The sequence below is a fragment of the Pecten maximus genome, chromosome 18 (genome assembly GCF_902652985.1).
Source record: "Pecten maximus chromosome 18, xPecMax1.1, whole genome shotgun sequence".
In the NCBI taxonomy this organism is placed as follows: Eukaryota; Metazoa; Mollusca; class Bivalvia; order Pectinida; family Pectinidae; genus Pecten; species Pecten maximus.
In genome coordinates this window covers 1,612,575-1,635,165 of record NC_047032.1, presented here as the reverse complement: position 1 = coordinate 1,635,165, position 22,591 = coordinate 1,612,575, and the positions used below count along the sequence as shown (strand labels likewise).

The window sequence follows — 22,591 nt, the reverse complement described above, 5'->3', positions numbered from 1 at the left end:
TAGATGATCGTTAGTATAATGACTGTTTCAGGTCCCCGGTCTCTATACTGATATAGATGATCGTTAGTATAATGACTGTTTCAGGTCCCCGGTCTCTATACTGATATAGATGATCGTTAGTATAATGACTGTTTCAGGTCCCCGGTCTCTATACTGATATAGATGATCGTTAGTATAATGACTGTTTCAGGTCCCCGGTCTCTATACTGATATAGATGATCGTTAGTATAATGACTGTTTCAGGTCCCCGGTCTCTATACTGATATAGAATATCGTTAGTATAATGACTGTTTCAGGTCCCCGGTCTCTATACTGATATAGATGATCGTTAGTATAATGACTGTTTCAGGTCCCCGGTCTCTATACTGATATAGATGATCGTTAGTATAATGACTGTTTCAGGTCCCCGGTCTCTATACTGATATAGAATATCGTTAGTATAATGACTGTTTCAGGTCCCCGGTCTCTATACTGATATAGATGATCGTTAGTATAATGACTGTTTCAGGTCCCCGGTCTCTATACTGATATAGATGATCGTTAGTATAATGACTGTTTCAGGTCCCCGGTCTCTATACTGATATAGATGATCGTTAGTATAATGACTGTTTCAGGTCCCCGGTCTCTATACTGATATAGATGATCGTTAGTATAATGACTGTTTCAGGTCCCCGGTCTCTATACTGATATAGATGATCGTTAGTATAATGACTGTTTCAGGTCCCCGGTCTCTATACTGATATAGATGATCGTTAGTATAATGACTGTTTCAGGTCCCCGGTCTCTATACTGATATAGATGATCGTTAGTATAATGACTGTTTCAGGTCCCCGGTCTCTATACTGATATAGATGATCGTTAGTATAATGACTGTTTCAGGTCCCCAGTCTCTATACTGATATAGATGATCGTTAGTATAATGACTGTTTCAGGTCCCCGGTCTCTATACTGATATAGAATATCGTTAGTATAATGACTGTTTCAGGGCCCCGGTCTCTATACTGATATAGATAATCGTTAGTATAATGACTGTTTCAGGGCCCCGGTCTCTATACTGATATAGATAATCGTTAGTATAATGACTGTTTCAGGGCCCCGGTCTCTATACTGATATAGATGATCGTTAGTATAATGACTGTTTCAGGTCCCCGGTCTCTACACTGATATAGATGATCGTTAGTATAATGACTGTTTCAGGTCCCCGGTCTCTACACTGATATAGATGATCGTTAGTATAATGACTGTTTCAGGTCCCCGGTCTCTACACTGATATAGATGATCGTTAGTATAATGACTGTTTCAGGTCCCCGGTCTCTATACTGATATAGATGATCGTTAGTATAATGACTGTTTCAGGTCCCCGGTCTCTATACTGATATAGATGATCGTTAGTATAATGACTGTTTCAGGTCCCCGGTCTCTATACTGATATAGAATATCGTTAGTATAATGACTGTTTCAGGTCCCCGGTCTCTATACTGATATAGATGATCGTTAGTATAATGACTGTTTCAGGTCCCCGGTCTCTATACTGATATAGATGATCGTTAGTATAATGACTGTTTCAGGTCCCCGGTCTCTATACTGATATAGATGATCGTTAGTATAATGACTGTTTCAGGTCCCCGGTCTCTATACTGATATAGATGATCGTTAGTATAATGACTGTTTCAGGTCCCCGGTCTCTATACTGATATAGATGATCGTTAGTATAATGACTGTTTCAGGTCCCCGGTCTCTATACTGATATAGATGATCGTTAGTATAATGACTGTTTCAGGTCCCCGGTCTCTATACTGATATAGAATATCGTTAGTATAATGACTGTTTCAGGTCCCCGGTCTCTATACTGATATAGAAGATCGTTAGTATAATGACTGTTTCAGGTCCCCGGTCTCTATACTGATATAGATGATCGTTAGTATAATGACTGTTTCAGGTCCCCGGTCTCTATACTGATATAGAATATCGTTAGTATAATGACTGTTTCAGGTCCCCGGTCTCTATACTGATATAGATGATCGTTAGTATAATGACTGTTTCAGGTCCCCGGTCTCTATACTGATATAGATGATCGTTAGTATAATGACTGTTTCAGGTCCCCGGTCTCTATACTGATATAGATGATCGTTAGTATAATGACTGTTTCAGGTCCCCGGTCTCTATACTGATATAGATGATCGTTAGTATAATGACTGTTTCAGGTCCCCGGTCTCTATACTGATATAGATGATCGTTAGTATAATGACTGTTTCAGGGCCCCGGTCTCTATACTGATATAGATGATCGTTAGTATAATGACTGTTCAGGTCCCCGGTCTCTATACTGATATAGATGATCGTTAGTATAATGACTGTTTCAGGTCCCCGGTCTCTATACTGATATAGATGATCGTTAGTATAATGACTGTTTCAGGTCCCCGGTCTCTATACTGATATAGATGATCGTTAGTATAATGACTGTTTCAGGTCCCCGGTCTCTATACTGATATAGATGATCGTTAGTATAATGACTGTTTCAGGTCCCCGGTCTCTATACTGATATAGATGATCGTTAGTATAATGACTGTTTCAGGTCCCCGGTCTCTATACTGATATAGATGATCGTTAGTATAATGACTGTTTCAGGTCCCCGGTCTCTATACTGATATAGATGATCGTTAGTATAATGACTGTTTCAGGTCCCCGGTCTCTATACTGATATAGATGATCGTTAGTATAATGACTGTTTCAGGTCCCCGGTCTCTATACTGATATAGATGATCGTTAGTATAATGACTGTTTCAGGTCCCCGGTCTCTATACTGATATAGATGATCGTTAGTATAATGACTGTTTCAGGTCCCCGGTCTCTATACTGATATAGATGATCGTTAGTATAATGACTGTTTCAGGTCCCCGGTCTCTATACTGATATAGATGATCGTTAGTATAATGACTGTTTCAGTTCCCCGGTCTCTATACTGATATAGATGATCGTTAGTATAATGACTCTTTCAGGTCCCCGGTCTCTATACTGATATAGATGATCGTTAGTATAATGACAGGTCCCCGGTCTCTATACTGATATAGATGATCGTTAGTATAATGACTGTTTCAGGTCCCCGGTCTCTATACTGATATAGATGATCGTTAGTATAATGACTGTTTCAGGTCCCCGGTCTCTATACTGATATAGATGATCGTTAGTATAATGACTGTTTCAGGTCCCCGGTCTCTATACTGATATAGATGATCGTTAGTATAATGACTGTTTCAGGTCCCCGGTCTCTATACTGATATAGATGATCGTTAGTATAATGACTGTTTCAGGTCCCCGGTCTCTATACTGATATAGATGATCGTTAGTATAATGACTGTTTCAGGTCCCCGGTCTCTATACTGATATAGAATATCGTTAGTATAATGACTGTTTCAGGTCCCCGGTCTCTATACTGATATAGATGATCGTTAGTATAATGACTGTTTCAGGGCCCCGGTCTCTATACTGATATAGATGATCGTTAGTATAATGACTGTTTCAGGTCCCCGGTCTCTATACTGATATAGATGATCGTTAGTATAATGACTGTTTCAGGTCCTCGGTCTCTATACTGATATAGATGATCGTTAGTATAATGACTGTTTCAGGTCCCCAGTCTTCAGAACCTGAACAGCCCATTGACTACAACTTTGCCCAGCAGGAGTTGATGAGTAAAGAGTTTTCTAACGACCCAATACAGGAGGCTATCATCGCAATCGAACAACAGTACGAAGAGGACAAACAAGGTACATAACTCTTCTTTCTTGCTCAACTCGAGAAACTCAAAAAAATAATTATAATTGTAGAACTTTAAACTGAAAAATAATATATCTATAATCAGGGTACATAACTCTGTTGTAGAACTTTTAACTGAAAAAAAAACTATAAATCTAAATCAGGGTACATAACTCTGTTGTAGAACTTTTAACTAAAAAAAAATCAGGGTATATAACTACTTGTAAAATTTGGAAAAAGCAAAAAGCTATTGAGGGTCGAGATCTCTGAGAAATAACATCATTACTGGGTGATGTACATCGTTTTCCAGGGTGATGTACATCGTTTTACATCGTTTGACTGGGTAATATACATTGTTTTATTAGGTGATGTACATCGTTTTACTGGGTGATGTACATCGTTTTACTGGGTGATGTACATTGTTTTACTAGGTGATGTACATCGTTTTACTGGGTGATGTACATCGTTTGACTGGGTAATGTACATTGTTTTACTAGGTGATGTACATCGTTTTACTGGGTGATGTACATCGTTTTACTGGGTGATGTACATCGTTTTACTGGGTGATGTACATTGTTTTACTGGGTGATGTACATCGTTTTACTGGGTGATGTACATCGTTTTACTGGGTGATGTACATCGTTTTACTGGGTGATGTACATCGTTTTACTGGGTGATGTACATCGTTTTACTGGGTGATGTACATCATTTTACATCGTTTGACTGGGTAATGTACATCATTTTACTGGGTGATGTACATCGTTTTACATTGTTTTACTTATTGATGTACATCGTTTTACATCGTTTTACTGGGTGATGTACATCGTTTTACTGGGTGATGTACATCGTTTTACTGGGTGATGTACATCGTTTTACTAGGTGATGTACATCGTTTTACATCGTTTGACTGGGTGATGTACATCGTTTTACTAGGTAATGTACATCGTTTTACTGGGTGATGTACATCGTTTGACTGGGTAATGTACATCGTTTGACTGGGTAATGTACATCGTTTTACTAGGTGATGTACATCGTTTTACATCGTTTGACTGGGTAATGTACATCGTTTTACTGGGTGATGTACATCGTTTGACTGGGTAATGTACATCGTTTGACTGGGTGATGTACATCGTTTTACTAGGTAATGTACATCGTTTTACTGGGTGATGTACATCGTTTGACTGGGTAATGTACATCGTTTGACTGGGTAATGTACATCGTTTTACTAGGTGATGTACATCGTTTTACTGGGTGATGTACATCGTTTTACTGGGTAATGTACATCGTTTTACTGGGTGATGTACATCGTTTTACTAGGTGATGTACATCGTTTTACAGGGTGATGTACATCGTTTTACATCGTTTTACTGGGTGATGTACATTGTTATACTAGGTGATGTACATTGTTTGACTGGGTAATGTACATCGTTTTACTGGGTGATGTACATTGTTATACTAGGTGATGTACATTGTTTTACTGGGTGATGTACATCGTTTTACTGGGTGATGTACATCGTTTGACTGGGTAATGTACATTGTTTTACTAGGTGATGTACATCGTTTTACTGGGTGATGTACATCGTTTGACTGGGTGATGTACATCGTTTTACTAGGTGATGAACATCGTTTTACTAGGTGATGAACATCGTTTTACATCGTTTGACTGGGTAATGTACATCATTTTACTGGGTGATGTACATTGTTTTACTAGGTGATGTACATTGTTTTACTAGGTGATGTACATCGTTTTACTAGGTGATGAACATCGTTTTACTAGGTGATGAACATCGTTTTACATCGTTTGACTGGGTAATGTACATCATTTTACTGGGTGATGTACATTGTTTTACTAGGTGATGTACATCGTTTTACTCGGTGATATACATCGTTTTACTAGGTGATGTACATCGTTTTACTGGGTGATGTACATTGTTTTACTGGGTGATGTACATCGTTTTACTGGGTGATATACATCGTTTTACTGGGTGATGTACATCGTTTTACTGGGTGATATACATCGTTTTACTAGGTGATGTACATCGTTTTACTGGGTGATGTACATCGTTTTACTAGGTGATGTACATCATTTTACTGGGTGATGTACATTGTTTTACTAGGTGATGTACATCATTTTACTGGGTGATGTACATTGTTTTAATGGGTGATGTACATCGTTTTACTAGGTGATGTACATCGTTTTACTGGGTGATGTACATCGTTTTACTGGGTGAGGTACATCGTTTTACTAGGTGATGTACATCGTTTGACTGGGTGATGTACATCGTTTTACTGGGTGATGTACATCGTTTGACTGGGTGATGTACATCGTTTTACTAGGTGATGTACATCGTTTTACATCGTTTTACTGGGTAATGTACATTGTTTTACTGGGTGATGTTCATCGTTTTACTGGGTAATATACATTGTTATACTAGGTGATGTACATCGTTTTACTGGGTAATGTACATCGTTTTACTGGGTGATGTACATTGTTTTACAGGGTGATTTACATCGTTTTACTCGGTGATGTACATCGTTTTACATCGTTTTACTGGGTGATGTACAAAGTTTTATTGTTGATATGTTAGAATGTCATATTTCTTGTGAACAGAGGCCCTAGAGAAGCAGAAACAAAGCTATGAGAGGCAGATGCAGATCCTAAGGAGTCAGCTCATGTCCCCAGGGACTCCCTCCATGCCCTTCCTTCCAATGAGCCCCAACATGCTGACCCCCACGGGGTCAATCTCTGCCCAGAGTAGTATCCAGAGGAAGTACCAGGAGTGGGCACAGCAAAGGTATAGACATTTCTCTGTTTGATAACTATGTCATCCTTAAGTGTTTGTCAACTTTAACCACTGCATGGTCAAACATTAGATTCTGTATAATAGCAACATAATTGGGATGTTCAGTAATGTCATGAACCACATAGTCATAAATAGTGTGATTTATTTTATAAATATTGATGTTACAATATTGTTTTGGTGGTAACCAGATAAGAATAAGTCTAATAGGAAAATGGATTTGATAATTTAATTTTTCTGTTCTTTCCGGTCTACCCCTTTCTTTCCTGTCTTTTTCTTTCTCGTCTGACTTTTCCTTTATTTCCTGTCTTTCCCTTTCTCACCTGTCTTACCCTACTTTCCTGTCTTTCCCTTTCTCACCTGTCTTACCCTACTTTCCTGTCTTTCCCTTTCTCACCTGTCTTACCCTACTTTCCTGTCTTTCCCTTTCTCACCTGTCTTACCCTACTTTCCTGTCTTTTCCTTTCCTACCTGTCTTTTCCTTTCTCACCTGACTTTTCCTTTCCTACCTGTCTTTTCCTTCCTTACCTGACTTTTCCTTCCTGTCTTTTCCTTTCTTACCTGTCTTTTCCTTCCTGTCTTTTCCTTCCTTACCTGTCTTTTCCTTCCTGTCTTTTTCTTTCTTATCTGACTTTTCCTTCCTGTCTTTTTCTTTCTAATCTGACTTTTCCTTTCTCACCTGACTTTTCCTTCCTGTCTTTCCCTTTCTTACCTGACTTTTCCTTCCTGTCTTTTTCCTTTCTCACCTGACTTTTCCTTCCTGTCTTTCCCTTTCTCACCTGACTTTTCCTTCCTGTCTCTCCCTTTCCTTCCTGTCTTTCCCTTTCTTTTCCTTTCACACCTGGCTTTTCCTTCCTGTCTTTCCCTTTCTTACCTGTCTTTCCCTTTCTTACCTGTCCGTTTCATTGTTTCTGTACTTTGTTGTCTGGTTTGTTGTCTCCTTGACCCTGACTGTGTCGAGGACAATCAATCTGTACAAACCAATTCCATTGAGAATGTCTGGAGTTCAGGACTAGGATTCTATCATTGACAGAAGAGTTATGCATATAACGAACCACAATCTACAACAAGGAACTATTTTCACATTATAATGATGAGAAGGAGGTTTGGTTTTCCTGCCATTTCCATATTTGTATATCTTACAATAAACATAGGCATGTCTAATGCTGTTCAATAAGAAAAAAAACAAGAAATATGTTTTTTTCCAAATATCTACAAAGTTGAAATTGTTGTACATTTTGAAAATATTTCGTTTTACTTTTTTTTCAGCAGAATTAAACAATTGACAGGTTCTGGGATAATTAGGCCAGGCCATTTTAATTGACATAAAATGTAGTTTCTAACATAAAAACATGGAATGTCTGCTAAACTGATCTTATATGGCTTTGATGAACAACAAATGTAATTTGATTATACGATAATTAGGCCCATCCCATGACTTTTGAGTCGGAGGCTCCGGGATAAATAAGGTAAATAAGATTAAAACACAGCATATCAACAAACAACAGCATTACAATCAATATTACAATTCACTGTGTTTCACGTGAATATTACATTAAAACATCAATAAAAGGCGTAAACCGAGATCACTGTCTACATTAAACAAAAAATGAAAATATCTCAAAATTTACAACAAAAATTTGGCAGCAATACCCACTTTATAATACAATAATATTGTTTCAATTCATCATTTCATTTCTGTCAAATGTACTTTTGGAGGAGAGTAATTTACAAGGAAAAGACACCTTTATTTTGTTAAACCAAAGAAAAAATATTGTTGTTTGCTTAGAAGTTGTTTCTTACTGACAGAAGATTTTACGTTAATTTTCCTCCCCGGATTCTGCTAACTAGGAGCTTTTGATTAAATCTCACTTCGTCTAAAAATTGTCAACACGTTGGGGCTGATGAAATGTAACACAAACGTATTGGTGACACATATTATGTACTGTAACAGTGCTATCGATGATGTCCAACACCAGATACTTTGGAGCTTGTATTTAAATGGCTGTAACATAGAACAAGATCGATTGAATTGCTTTACAAACAGCGATAACAAAGCGAGTCTGTTAGATAAGTTGTGTGTCGGTGTGACATGTTAAAATGGAAACCAACTGGACTAATTTTATTCAATTTACTGTTTTGTTAGAAATAAATCAAAACATCTATATCATTACTCATATGTTTTTGTCAACTCGGTAGGGTAAACAAAAGTCGGGCTTATTACATAGACCTGTTAGAGTGTGCTGTCAGACAAATGTATACATGGGAGGGGGTATATATGTAGGCGTGGGAGGGGGTATATTTGTTGACATGGGAGGGGGTATATATGTAGATATGGGAGGGGGTATATATGAAGATATGGGAGGGGGTATATATGTAGATATGGGAGGGGGTATATATGTAGATATGGGAGGGGGTATATATGTAGATATGGGAGGGGGTATATATATAGATATGGGAGGGGGTATATATGTAGACATGGGAGGGGGTATATATGTAGACATGGGAGGGGGTATATATGTAGACATGGGAGGGGGTATATATGTAGACATGGGAGGGGGTATATATGTAGATATGGGAGGGGTATATATATAGATATGGGAGGGGGTATATATGTAGACATGGGAGGGGATATATATATAGATATGGAAGGGGGTATATATGTAGACATGGGAGGGGGTATATATGTAGATATGGGAGGGGTATATATGTAGATATGGGAGGGGGTATATATGTAGACATGGGAGGGGGTATATATATAGATATGGGAGGGGGTATATATGTAGACTTGGGAGGGGGTATATATATAGACATGGGAGGGGGTATATATGTAGATATGGGAGAGGGTATATATATAGATATGGGAGGGGGTATATATATAGATATGAGAGGGGGTATATATATAGATATGGGAGGGGGTATATATGTAGACATGGGAGGGGGTATATATATAGATATGGGAGGGGGGTATATATATAGATATGGGAGGGGGTATATATATAGATATGGGAGGGGGGTATATATATAGATATGGGAGGGGGTATATATGTAGATATGGGAGGGGGTATATATATAGATATGGGAGGGGGTATATATGTAGATATGGGAGGGGGTATATATATAGATATGGGAGGGGGTATATATATAGATATAGGAGGGGGTATATATATAGATATGGGAGGGGGTATATATGTAGGCGTGGGAGGGGGTATATATATAGACATGGGAGGGGGGTATATATATAGATATGGGAGGGGGTATATATGTAGGCGTGGGAGGGGGTATATATATAGACATGGGAGGGGGTATATATATAGATATGGGAGGGGTATATATGTAGATATAGGAGGGGGGGTATATATGTAGACATGGGAGGGGTATATATATAGACATTGGAGGGGGTATATATATAGATATGGGAGGGGGTATATATATAGATATGGGAGGGGGTATATATGTAGATATGGGAGGGGGTATATATATAGATATGGGAGGGGGGTATATATGTAGATATGGGAGGGGGTATATATATAGATATGGGAGGGGGTATATATGTAGATATGGGAGGGGGGTATATATATATACATGGGAGGGGGTATATATGTAGACATGGGAGGGGGTATATATAGATATGGGAGGGGGTATATATGTAGATATGGGAGGGGGTATATATGTAGATATGGGAGGGGGTATATATGTAGACATTGGAGGGGGTATATATATAGATATGGGAGGGGGTATATATGTAGTTATGGGAGGGGGTTTATATGAAGATATGGGAGGGGGTATATATGAAGATATGGGAGGGGGTATATATGTAGATATGGGAGGGGGTATATATGTAGATATGGGAGGGGGTATATATGTAGATATGGGAGGGGGTATATATATAGATATGGGAGGGGGTATATATGTAGACATGGGAGGGGGTATATATGTAGACATGGGAGGGGGTATATATGTAGACATGGGAGGGGGTATATATGTAGACATGGGAGGGGGTATATATGTAGATATGGGAGGGGTATATATATAGATATGGGAGGGGGTATATATGTAGACATGGGAGGGGATATATATATAGATATGGAAGGGGGTATATATGTAGACATGGGAGGGGGTATATATGTAGATATGGGAGGGGTATATATGTAGATATGGGAGGGGGTATATATGTAGACATGGGAGGGGGTATATATAGATATGGGAGGGGGGTATATATGTAGACTTGGGAGGGGGTATATATATAGACATGGGAGGGGGTATATATGTAGATATGGGAGAGGGTATATATATAGATATGGGAGGGGGTATATATATAGATATGAGAGGGGGTATATATATAGATATGGGAGGGGGTATATATGTAGACATGGGAGGGGGTATATATATAGATATGGGAGGGGGTATATATATAGATATGGGAGGGGGTATATATATAGATATGGGAGGGGGTATATATATAGATATGGGAGGGGGTATATATGTAGATATGGGAGGGGGTATATATATAGATATGGGAGGGGGTATATATGTAGATATGGGAGGGGGTATATATATAGATATGGGAGGGGGTATATATATAGATATGGGAGGGGGTATATATGTAGGCGTGGGAGGGGGTATATATATAGACATGGGAGGGGGTATATATATAGATATGGGAGGGGGTATATATGTAGGCGTGGGAGGGGGTATATATATAGACATGGGAGGGGGGTATATATATAGATATGGGAGGGGTATATATGTAGATATAGGAGGGGGGGTATATATGTAGACATGGGAGGGGTATATATATAGACATTGGAGGGGGTATATATATAGATATGGGAGGGGGTATATATATAGATATGGGAGGGGGTATATATGTAGATATGGGAGGGGGTATATATATAGATATGGGAGGGGGTATATATGTAGATATGGGAGGGGGTATATATATAGATATGGGAGGGGGTATATATGTAGATATGGGAGGGGGTATATATATATACATGGGAGGGGGTATATATGTAGACATGGGAGGGGGTATATATATAGATATGGGAGGGGGTATATATGTAGATATGGGAGGGGGTATATATGTAGATATGGGAGGGGGTATATATGTAGACATTGGAGGGGGGTATATATATAGATATGGGAGGGGGTATATATGTAGTTATGGGAGGGGGTTTTATATGAAGATATGGGAGGGGGTATATATATAGATATGGGAGGGGGTATATATATAGATATGGGAGGGGGTATATATGTAGATATGGGAGGGACATATATATAGATATGGGAGGGGGTATATATGTAGACATGGGAGGGGGTATATATGTAGATATGGGAGGGGGTATATATGTAGATATGGGAGGGGGTATATATATAGATATGGGAGGGGTATATATGTAGATATGGGAGGGGGTATATATATAGATATGGGAGGGGGTATATATGTAGATATGGGAGGGGGTATATATGTAGATATGGGAGGGGGTATATATGTAGATATGGGAGGGGGGTATATATATATACATGGGAGGGGGTATATATGTAGACATGGGAGGGGGTATATATATAGATATGGGAGGGGGGTATATATGTAGATATGGGAGGGGGTATATATGTAGATATGGGAGGGGGTATATATGTAGACATTGGAGGGGGTATATATATAGATATGGGAGGGGGTATATATGTAGATATGGGAGGGGGTTTATATGAAGATATGGGAGGGGGGTATATATATAGATATGGGAGGGGGTATATATATAGATATGGGAGGGGGTATATATGTAGATATGGGAGGGGTATATATATAGATATGGGAGGGGGTATATATGTAGACATGGGAGGGGGTATATATGTAGATATGGGAGGGGGTATATATGTAGATATGGGAGGGGGTATATATATAGATATGGGAGGGGTATATATGTAGATATGGGAGGGGGTATATATATAGATATGGGAGGGGGTATATATGTAGATATGGGAGGGGGTATATATGTAGATATGGGAGGGGGGTATATATATAGATATGGGAGGGGGTATATATGTAGATATGGGAGGGGGTATATATGTAGACATGGGAGGGGGTATATATATAGATATGGGAGGGGGTATATATGTAGATATGGGAGGGGGTATATATGTAGACATGGGAGGGGGTATATATGTAGACATGGGAGGGGGGTATATATATAGATATGGGAGGGGGGTATATATGTAGATATGGGAGGGGGTATATATGTAGATATGGGAGGGGGTATATATATAGATATGGGAGGGGGTATATATGTAGATATGGGAGGGGGTATATATGTAGACATTGGAGGGGGTATATATATAGATATGGGAGGGGGTAAATATGTAGATATGTGAGGGGGTTTATATGAAGATATGGGAGGGGGTATATATATAGATATGGGAGGGGGTTATATATATAGATATGGGAGGGGGGTATATATGTAGATATGGGAGAGGGTATATATGTAGACATGGGAGGGGGTATATATGTAGATATGGGAGGGGGTATATATGTAGACATGGGAGGGGGTATATATGTAGATATGGGAGGGGGGTATATATGTAGACATGGGAGGGGGTATATATATAGATATAGGAGGGGGTATATATGTAGATATGGGAGGGGGTATATATATAGATATGGGAGGGGGTACATATGTAGATATAGGAGGGGGTATATATGTAGACATGGGAGGGGGTATATATATAGATATGGGAGGGGGTATATATGTAGATATAGGAGGGGGTATATATATAGACATGGGAGGGGGTATATATAGATATGGGAGGGGGTATATATGTAGATATAGGAGGGGGTATATATGTAGATATAGGAGGGGGTATATATGTAGATATGGGAGGGGGTATATATGTAGATATGGGAGGGGGTAGATATGTAGATATGGGAGGGGGTATATATGTAGATATGGGAGGGGGTATATATGTAGATATGGGAGGGGGTATATATATAGATATGGGAGGGGGTATATATATAGATATAGGAGGGGGTATATATGTAGATATAGGAGGGGGTATATATGTAGATATAGGAGGGGGTATATATGTAGATATGGGAGGGGGGGTAGATATGTAGATATGGGAGCGGGTAGATATGTAGATATGGAGGAGGGTATATATGTAGATATGGAGGGGGTATATATGTAGATATGGGAGGGGGTATATATATAGATATGGGAGGGGGTATATATGTAGATATGGGAGGGGGTATATATGTAGATATAGGAGGGGGTATATATGTAGATATAGGAGGGGGTATATATATAGATATGGGAGGGGGTATATATGTAGATATGGGAGGGGGGTATATATGTAGATATAGGAGGGGGTATATATGTAGATATGGGAGGGGGTATATATGTAGATATGGGAGGGGGTATATATGTAGACATGGGAGGGGGTAGATATGTAGATATGGGAGGGGGTATATATGTAGATATGGGAGGGGGTATATATGTAGATATGGGAGGGGGTATATATGTAGACTTGGGAGGGGGTATATATATAGACATGGGAGGGGTATATTTTCAGGCATATCCACAATTCTACAATGAGTTGGTATTGCAGTGTGTTATGTATATCCCTAATCTAAGGGTCCTGTAGATCTCGGATTGACCTGAAGTGGTATTATCAAGCCTCTCAAGTACACGCAAGCCTAAATTGGGTGGTATAGACACGGTGGGGGCTCAGGATTACATTGTTGGAGTCATGTTTTTCCTTTATCATGTAACTGGTATGTGACTGGCATTAACAGAGACGTTCATTATCCTACTACAGCTTGTAGGTATTCCGGCTGTGATTGGGAGAGGCTCCTACAGGCTGATCACATAATTGTTTGATCAATGTTATCAGATTTGCTGAGAAATATCTAGAGCAGCCAACCTTCTCGTCAAAATAGCTCACCCTGTACTAAACAGACACAACTCTGAATAGGGATGGACTTATTGCAAAAAATTAATTCACTTTCATTAATCCCCATTCCAGTGAAACCAGGAGGCACACCAGTTTTCATGTCTGTCCATCTTACAGCACAGGCTGCTTGTGTTTGTCCATTTGTCCGTCCGTTCATCGATCCGTCCATCCGTTTTTCAGGTTGTTAGGTCAAGTCATAGTTACTTCTTTTTAGAAAATCCTTTTCAGTACTGTAACAGCTTCCTAGGAAGAATTTTCTTCAAACTTGACTCACTAATTAAGACCATTATATCTGTGATGACATTTCATTTTCAGGGTCGTTGGGTCAAGGTCACTGTTACTATTTTTAGTACATCATTTTTGGCACTCTAGAGGCTTCATTCCTTAAGGGATCTGGTTCAAACTTCAGACATTTGTAAAAGCCCCTAATATCTAGTGGGGCCAGTAGGGGACATGTATTGCTTTAATAGACTTGGGAAGGGTTTATAGGAAACACTGAGTCAGATATACTGTGTGTGGCGCCATGATATGATAGTTGACAAGATATAACGTGCGTCTTTAGTCATTCCATGATATGATAGTTGACAAGATATCTCATGAATCCCTGGACAGATTCAGCTCATATTAACCACAATAATTAAAATAATAACTTCGTAGTTTTATATACCACTAAGTCAAAGCAACATAACTGTCTCAAATCAGTTGACAAATTATAATCTGTTGTTATTGGGCCTTTAGCAACAAGCCAATGTCTTTCTCAACTCCCTTGGGACCATTAAATCGGAGCTACCATTTTGGCACTAACAGCTTACACATGACATTTCTTACACTGCTCTACTATATATACTAATTTACAGCCGAGTCAACCATACCATCAAGATCTACACCTGATTAGATTTTAGTTGTTACCAGTTAAAAGGTTAAAGGTCAATTATAACAGTGTTTTTCTTTAATGTGTCCATAGTAGAGCATGACTACTCCCAACAAAAATTCCAAAGGTCTGATTAAAAAATCTATTTATAGTAACAGGACTGATAATGTCACAAATCTGATTTTAGAAACGGCACAAATAATTTTAAAAAAATGTCAAATGTACCAGATCCAAACTAGGGAATGATTTTGCACTGCCATACTTTAAAACAGGTTTCCGTTAGCTAGTGGCCAATGAGGACATTTATTCAATATTTAATAGCCCTTTAATACCTGTTAACAGTTATTCAATATCAAACCATTCTTTAATTCTTTTTCCAAGGGACAAATCCATCAAACAGAGTCTGGCTATTCTCCGAGATGAGGTTGTCAAGGCGAACTCTTTAGTGCGGGAAGCCAACGTCCTCGCACAGGAAATGGGCAAACTCACCGAATTCCAAGTTACTTTACAAATCCCAGCTGCAAACCTTAGCCCTAACCGACGGGTAAGTCTCTTTGTTTCGTCCTTAAATCTCTCACCAAATGGCTTCTAGACAATGTGTAAATTTTCATTTCTCTGCATTACATTTAAATATAAATCTTGACAGAGCCATATGCAATAAAAAATGTCATTCTTTTTAGCCAGAAGCAACGTCACACACACACAATTAAGTATGATCCAGGAGTCATAGATTTTAGATAAAGAAAATAGCGGAATCTTAAAGAAAGGTCAAGGTTACAAGAGGAATGTTTCATCACATTTTAGATATCCTGTTTAGATGATTGTGTGATTTTTGTCGCACTGGTTCGAGGGAGCCGGTGGAAAACTTTGGTGTTCTGTATGAATATACTTTTAGAAAACGTTTTACCCCACTCAGATCTTCAGCAAATATACATACGACAACTAGATTTGAACTCAGTTCTTCAGCAAATGGACATACGACAACTAGATTTGAACTCAGTTCTTCAGCAAATATACATACGACAACTAGATTTGAACTCAGTTCTTCAGCAAATATACATACGACAACCAGATTTGAACTCAGTTCTTCAACAAATATACATACGACAACTAGATTTGAACTCAGTTCTTCAGCAAATATACATACGACAACTAGATTTGAACTCCGTTGGTCAGCAAATATACATACGACAACTAGATTTGAACTCGGTTCTTCAGCAAATATACATACGACAACTAGATTTGAACTCGGTTCTTCAGCAAATATACATACGACAACTAGATTTGTTTTTGTATGTGTATTGGGACTTATTTAAGACAGTCAAAACAAGGATGGTTGGTATTCTGTAGATGGCCATTTGTCTTCAACAATGTAGTGGTACTGTGTGTAGGTTTACATAAATAGTTTTAGATGTACAAAGTTTTGCTGTGGAGGTAATTAAGGTAGAATATGGCCAGATTGGGAGCAATATAACCAAATTTGGAAGAAAAAAAACCAGATTTGAAAGAAAAAAAACAAATTTGGAAGAATAAACCCAGATTTCAAAGAATAAAACCAGACTTCAAAGAATAAACCCACATTTGAAAGAATAAACCCAGATTTCAAAGAATAAACCCAGACTTCAAAGAATAAACCCAAATTTGAAAGAATAAGCCTAGATTTGGAAGAATAAACCCAGATTTGAAAGAATAAACTCAGATTTCAAAGAAGAAACTCGGACTTCAAAGAATAAACCCAGACTTCAAAGAATAAACCCAGATTTGAAAGAATAAACCCAGACTTCAAAGAATAAACCCAGATTTGAAAGAATAAACTCAGATTTGAGAGAATAAACCCTGACTTCAAAGAATAAAATCAGGTTTCAAAGAATAAACTCAGATTTGAAAGAATAAACTCAGATTTCAAGGAATAAAACCAGGTTTCAAAGAATAAACTCAGATTTGAAAAATAAACCCAAATTTGAAAGAATAAACTCAGATTTCAAAGAAGAAACCCAGACTTCAAAGAATAAACCAGATTTCAAAGAATAAACCCAAACTTGAAAATTATCCTACATTGTACAGAATTTACACATTATATACAAAACGTTAATTATGTTGGTGGTCATGTGACTATTGTATCAGAGTGCGAGATCCATGTTGTAGTCACATGTCCTATTTCTACCTGGTGAAGTCTATAAGTACAGAATTGTGTAATTGACATTAGACATGCAATCAGCTCATAAGTTTAACTGTTTGTTTTTTCAGTCACGAGAAATTAGAATAAAATTTATAAATAACACCTAACCACTCTCTTTAAGTATGAAGTAAACTAAAGGTCTGATACTGTAGAGTTTAAGGCCATTCTTACCAAAGTGTAGCATGATTCAAATTAATGACTTTATTACCTCTCTTGATTCCCATATGATTCCTTCAGATCAGAGCTCCCTTGGGGTTTACCAAAGGCACGTCCGTGTGTAATTCTTTTGATTTCTTTTTACGGATAAATTAAATTTTTTCTCATAAACGTTATTTTACATTCATACCAAATTTAAACATGTTTATCATCATCATCATCCAAGTGAATTCTTTTCCATTAAATTTTATGATAAAAAATAACAAAATAAAGACATTTCTAAGGATAAACAAAGGGAAATAACTCTTTGGTTTACTTGTGAACCCTGTGCAATGGTTGACACCGAGATTGCTCTGGGACCTTTTTTCCACCAATTTCAGTAATTCCATTTCAAAAATTCATTTGTAGTGAACGTAGCAACAATTTTTAGGGTGGGAAACTGATGATACCATAGAGAAGGGGTTCTGATTATGAAAAGTGACAGAATCCCCTCATGGTCCGGAGGCTGATAAAAATTCTGTTTCAGCCACTAAACAATGGCCCTGATTAAATTGGCAGCGAGCTATGAAGATTAAAGAGTATGATAAGCATCCATTGGTTGTGTCAGGAATCTGTAGTCACGCAAGGCTGGTGATGTTCCAACAGGTTTAACTCTAGCATGTAACATCTAGTTACGGCAGGCTGACCTAACCGACGTGCAAAGGTGCAAAAATAATCTGATTTCTCCCTTGTGCTAGCCTGTCACATTCAGAAAATATATGAGGAGCATACATACAGCTTTCAGTAGAAGTTTTACAACCACACGGAATCCATTTATTTTACTACATTGCTGATATGGTTTTTCACTTTATCAGTGTTATGATTATCATTGGGTTTTTCTGATCAATCGCTAAAATGGCAGAAACATATACTCTTCGTCTGTTGACAAATTCCATTCAGAAGTTTTGCTATTCTATAAACAGTGATAGGATTATGCAGGATTTTTTCATCAAAGTATTTTTTTGCGGACCGAACATAATTCTGTGGAGTGGAATTCAAGAGCTTATTCTCAATTATTTTATCAGACTTTAGATAATGTTTTTTTTTTTAACTTGGTTGAAATTTTGTGTATAGCTGCAGTTCTGCCAATGTTGGCTGCCATTTTAAATTTCATCCATAAAGCCGATTGTCACAATGAGTCATTTCTCTGTCAGATATATATTGCACTGACCTGATTTAAAGTACAGAGAACTCTTTTTTATCTTTCCATCCATTCTTAAGACAAAATCAACAGCAGCACGTGTATTTAGCAGCAGTAGAGACAGGCTGGCAGGAATTAATTTGAATCTGAGTGTAATGCAAAATCCATTTTAAAATAGTTTTTGTCATGACTGCGACGGTAAAGTCATGATTACAAATTTATATAGCTGGTATGTTAATTGCGAGTTTGAAGCACAAGTTTTTACAAATATTCCATAAAATAGTCTAATTAACCAGTACTAATTAACCAGTACTAATTAACCAGTACTAATTAACCAGTAGTCTAATTAACCAGTACTAATTAACCAGTAGTCTAATTAACCAGTAATCTAATTAACCAGTAGTCTAATTAACCAGTACTAATTAACCAGTAGTCTAATTAACCAGTACTAATTAACCAGTACTAATTAACCAGTAGTCTAATTAACCAGTACTAATTAACCAGTACTAATTAACCAGTAGTCTAATTAACCAGTACTAATTAACCAGTACTAATTAACCAGTAGTCTAATTAACCAGTACTAATTAACCAGTAGTCTAATTAACCAGTAGTCTAATTAACCAGTAATCTAATTAACCAGTACTAATTAACCAGTAGTCTAATTAACCAGTACTAATTAACCAGTAGTCTAATTAACCAGTACTAATTAACCAGTACTAATTAACCAGTACTAATTAATTAACCAGTACTAATTAACCAGTCTAATTAACCAGTACTAATTAACCAGTACTAATTAACCAGTACTAATTAACCAGTAGTCTAATTAACCAGTACTAATTAACCAGTACTAATTAACCAGTACTAATTAACCAGTAGTCTAATTAACCAGTACTAATTAACCAGTACTAATTAACCAGTACTAATTAACCAGTAGTCTAATTAACCAGTACTAATTAACCAGTACTAATTAACCAGTACTAATTAACCAGTAGTCTAATTAACCAGTACTAATTAACCAGTAGTCTAATTAACCCGTAGTCTAATTAACCAGTACTAATTAACCAGTACTAATTAACCAGTACTAATTAACCAGTAGTCTAATTAACCAGTACTAATTAACCAGTACTAATTAACCAGTACTAATGGTTGATGGCAGTTTCTGAAATTCTTCAAACCAATTCTGAAATCAGAAATTGAAATCTGCTAGTAACATAACACCACATCATTCAGAGCTGTTATCATAACGAGCGACCTTCACCTTCACGGAGAATCAAGTTAATGGTGAAAGACCGATGGATTTCACACAGGAACGGTAAACATTAAGTTTTAGTGCTGTGCCGCGTTCTCTCCGTCTTTATGACAAATTAGCGATGGCTGTATAAACAAACTGAAATCTGGTAGAAACTGTTGGAGAAAACATCAACATTCAGTCAGTTGACATCTTCTGTGTAAAAAGAGATTTGGCAATTCATCGTAGAATTGATTTTCTGTAAAAGTGACATTAATATTGGTTGTTGAGCTATAGATTGCCGTCCGTATCCATTTTCTTGTTAGGACGATTTAGACATAGGTTCAATAACAAGATCATTACTTTGATGAAATTGATTTCTTTGATTGATGAAATTAATTTTTTTAATTTATTTTAATTTCTAGTGGTTTAGCTTGTAAATCAATTCTTTATTAAATAACACGATCTTTTCTCTTTAATTGACAGAGAGGAGCGTTCGTGAGTGAGCCTGCCATTCTCGTCAAGAGGAAAAGGCGAGGAAACCAGATCTGGTCGATGGAAAAGTTTGAAAATAAGATAATTGATATGCGTGACATGTACGAGGAGAGGAAAGCAACAGGACTTCCGATGATGGTAGAGGACGAGCACGATTCAGAACCCTGGGTTTGTTATTGTCCGCTTTTGTGGCCACACTGCATGGCTTCCTTTACTTCTGTAAACCCAGAGATGTTCATCAATGTCAACTGTCTCACCGTCATGAAACCGTTAGGGACCGTCTTTGTAAGGTGGTGGTCGAAGATGTTCACAGAAGGTAGAAGTGCGCTTTAAGTTACAAAATCAGTTATTCATAAGCACACTCTGTCCGTGACAAGAATAAAGTCCAACTCAGAAATTGTTAAAATTTATATTACAACCTTTATCTGCTAATGTTAAACTCTGCATCGAGGCATGATTCGGCTCATGTGTGGGGGCCACGGTGGCCGAGTGGTTAAGGTGTCCCGACACTTTAACACTAGCCCTCCACCACTGGGTTGCGAGTTCGAAACCTACGTGGGGCAGTTGCCAGATACTGACTGTAGGCCGGTGGTTTTTCTCCGGGTACTCCGGCTTTCCTCCACCTCCAAAACATGGCACGTCCTTAAATGACCCTGGCTGTTAATAGGACGTTAAACAAAAACAAACCAAACCAAATTGGCTGATGTTAAATGATCAAAACAACCCAATGTTTATCGTCATTGTCATATTAAGACTATCCAATGACATCCACTCTAAGCTGTATGATGTTTATGCTTACAGTCCTTTGATATTTACCAAAACACAGGAAAACTGTTTTGTTTACATTACTGGTCTGTCCTCCAAACATGTTTATATCCTCACCAGAAAATGTTACGATTTGGTTCCAAAAAGTGATACATTTTTGGTTAATGATGGGTCCCAAAATGCTGACTATAATGAGAATTTCAGAATAAGACTTTGTATTTGTCTCGGTCAGAGTGAACATTTTTTAAATAACTGATTTTGTAGCTTGAAGCGCATTACTACTGTCTGTGAGAATCTCTGTCCGCCATCTTTACCATTCCTTAACGGGTACACAACAGCGTAACTGTTTGTTTTAAGAATGTTGGGAATGTTGCCGTTCCTTAAATGCTAGGTATTTATAATTCCCCTGTATTGTAGCTTTATATTGATCTATTAGATTATCAAAACAACAATAAAAATAAATATTAAACCTGAAAAAAACTTCTTTTTAGCAATACATATATGTTTAGGCTCAATATTATCAGCGTATCAAAACCTGTCGAATGTCAGGGCTCAAAGTAAAATCCGGAGTAAATTTTGTCTACTGTCAGGGCTCAAAGTAAAATCCGGAGTCAATTTTGTCTACTGTCAGGGCTCAAAGTAAAATCCGGAGTAAATTTAGTCTACTGTCAGGGATCTGAGAAATAAAGAGTAATTTTTTTTCAGTATGTGAACTGTTAAAGAATATGAGAGTATTTTGTTAATTTGCTACGAGTATAAAATTCCTTAGTTTTAAAAAATATGATATTCTCATTTGTTTTGAGCATAAAACTATTTAGTTCTACAAAAAATTATTTTGATTTGTTTTGAGCATAAAATTCTTTAGTTCCAAAAAATATAATATTTTGATTTGTTTTGAGCATAAAACTATTTAGTTCCAAAAAATGATAATATCTTAATTTGTATTTAGCAGAAAACTATTTCGTTCATAAAAATACATTTTAATTTGTTTTGAACATAAATGTCTAGTTCTAAAAATTATTTTTTCAATTTGCTTTGAGCATTAAAGTCCTTAGTTCTAAAGATATATTTTAATTTGTTTTGAGCATAAAACTCTTCAATTTATTTGCTACATACATCATACACCCTCGATTTTCATTACTCAAGTTACCTCTAGAATAGAACTTATTGATTGATAAACTTGATGTACATCATGAACATTTCTGGGTATA

At 37.4% G+C, this 22,591-nt stretch overlaps 1 protein-coding gene across 1 annotated transcript in view; it reads left to right on the top strand.

Moving 5' to 3' along the window:
• LOC117317035 (kinesin-like protein KIF13B) overlaps positions 1-22,591 on the top strand; it is a 416,447-nt gene that overhangs the window by 341,014 nt on the left and 52,842 nt on the right. Inside the window, exons 16-19 of the mRNA XM_033871817.1 lie at positions 3,629-3,766; positions 6,367-6,550; positions 15,759-15,921; positions 20,607-20,783. Coding sequence (XP_033727708.1) covers positions 3,629-3,766; positions 6,367-6,550; positions 15,759-15,921; positions 20,607-20,783 — 662 coding nt within the window. The remainder of the gene's footprint in view (positions 1-3,628; positions 3,767-6,366; positions 6,551-15,758; positions 15,922-20,606; positions 20,784-22,591) is intronic.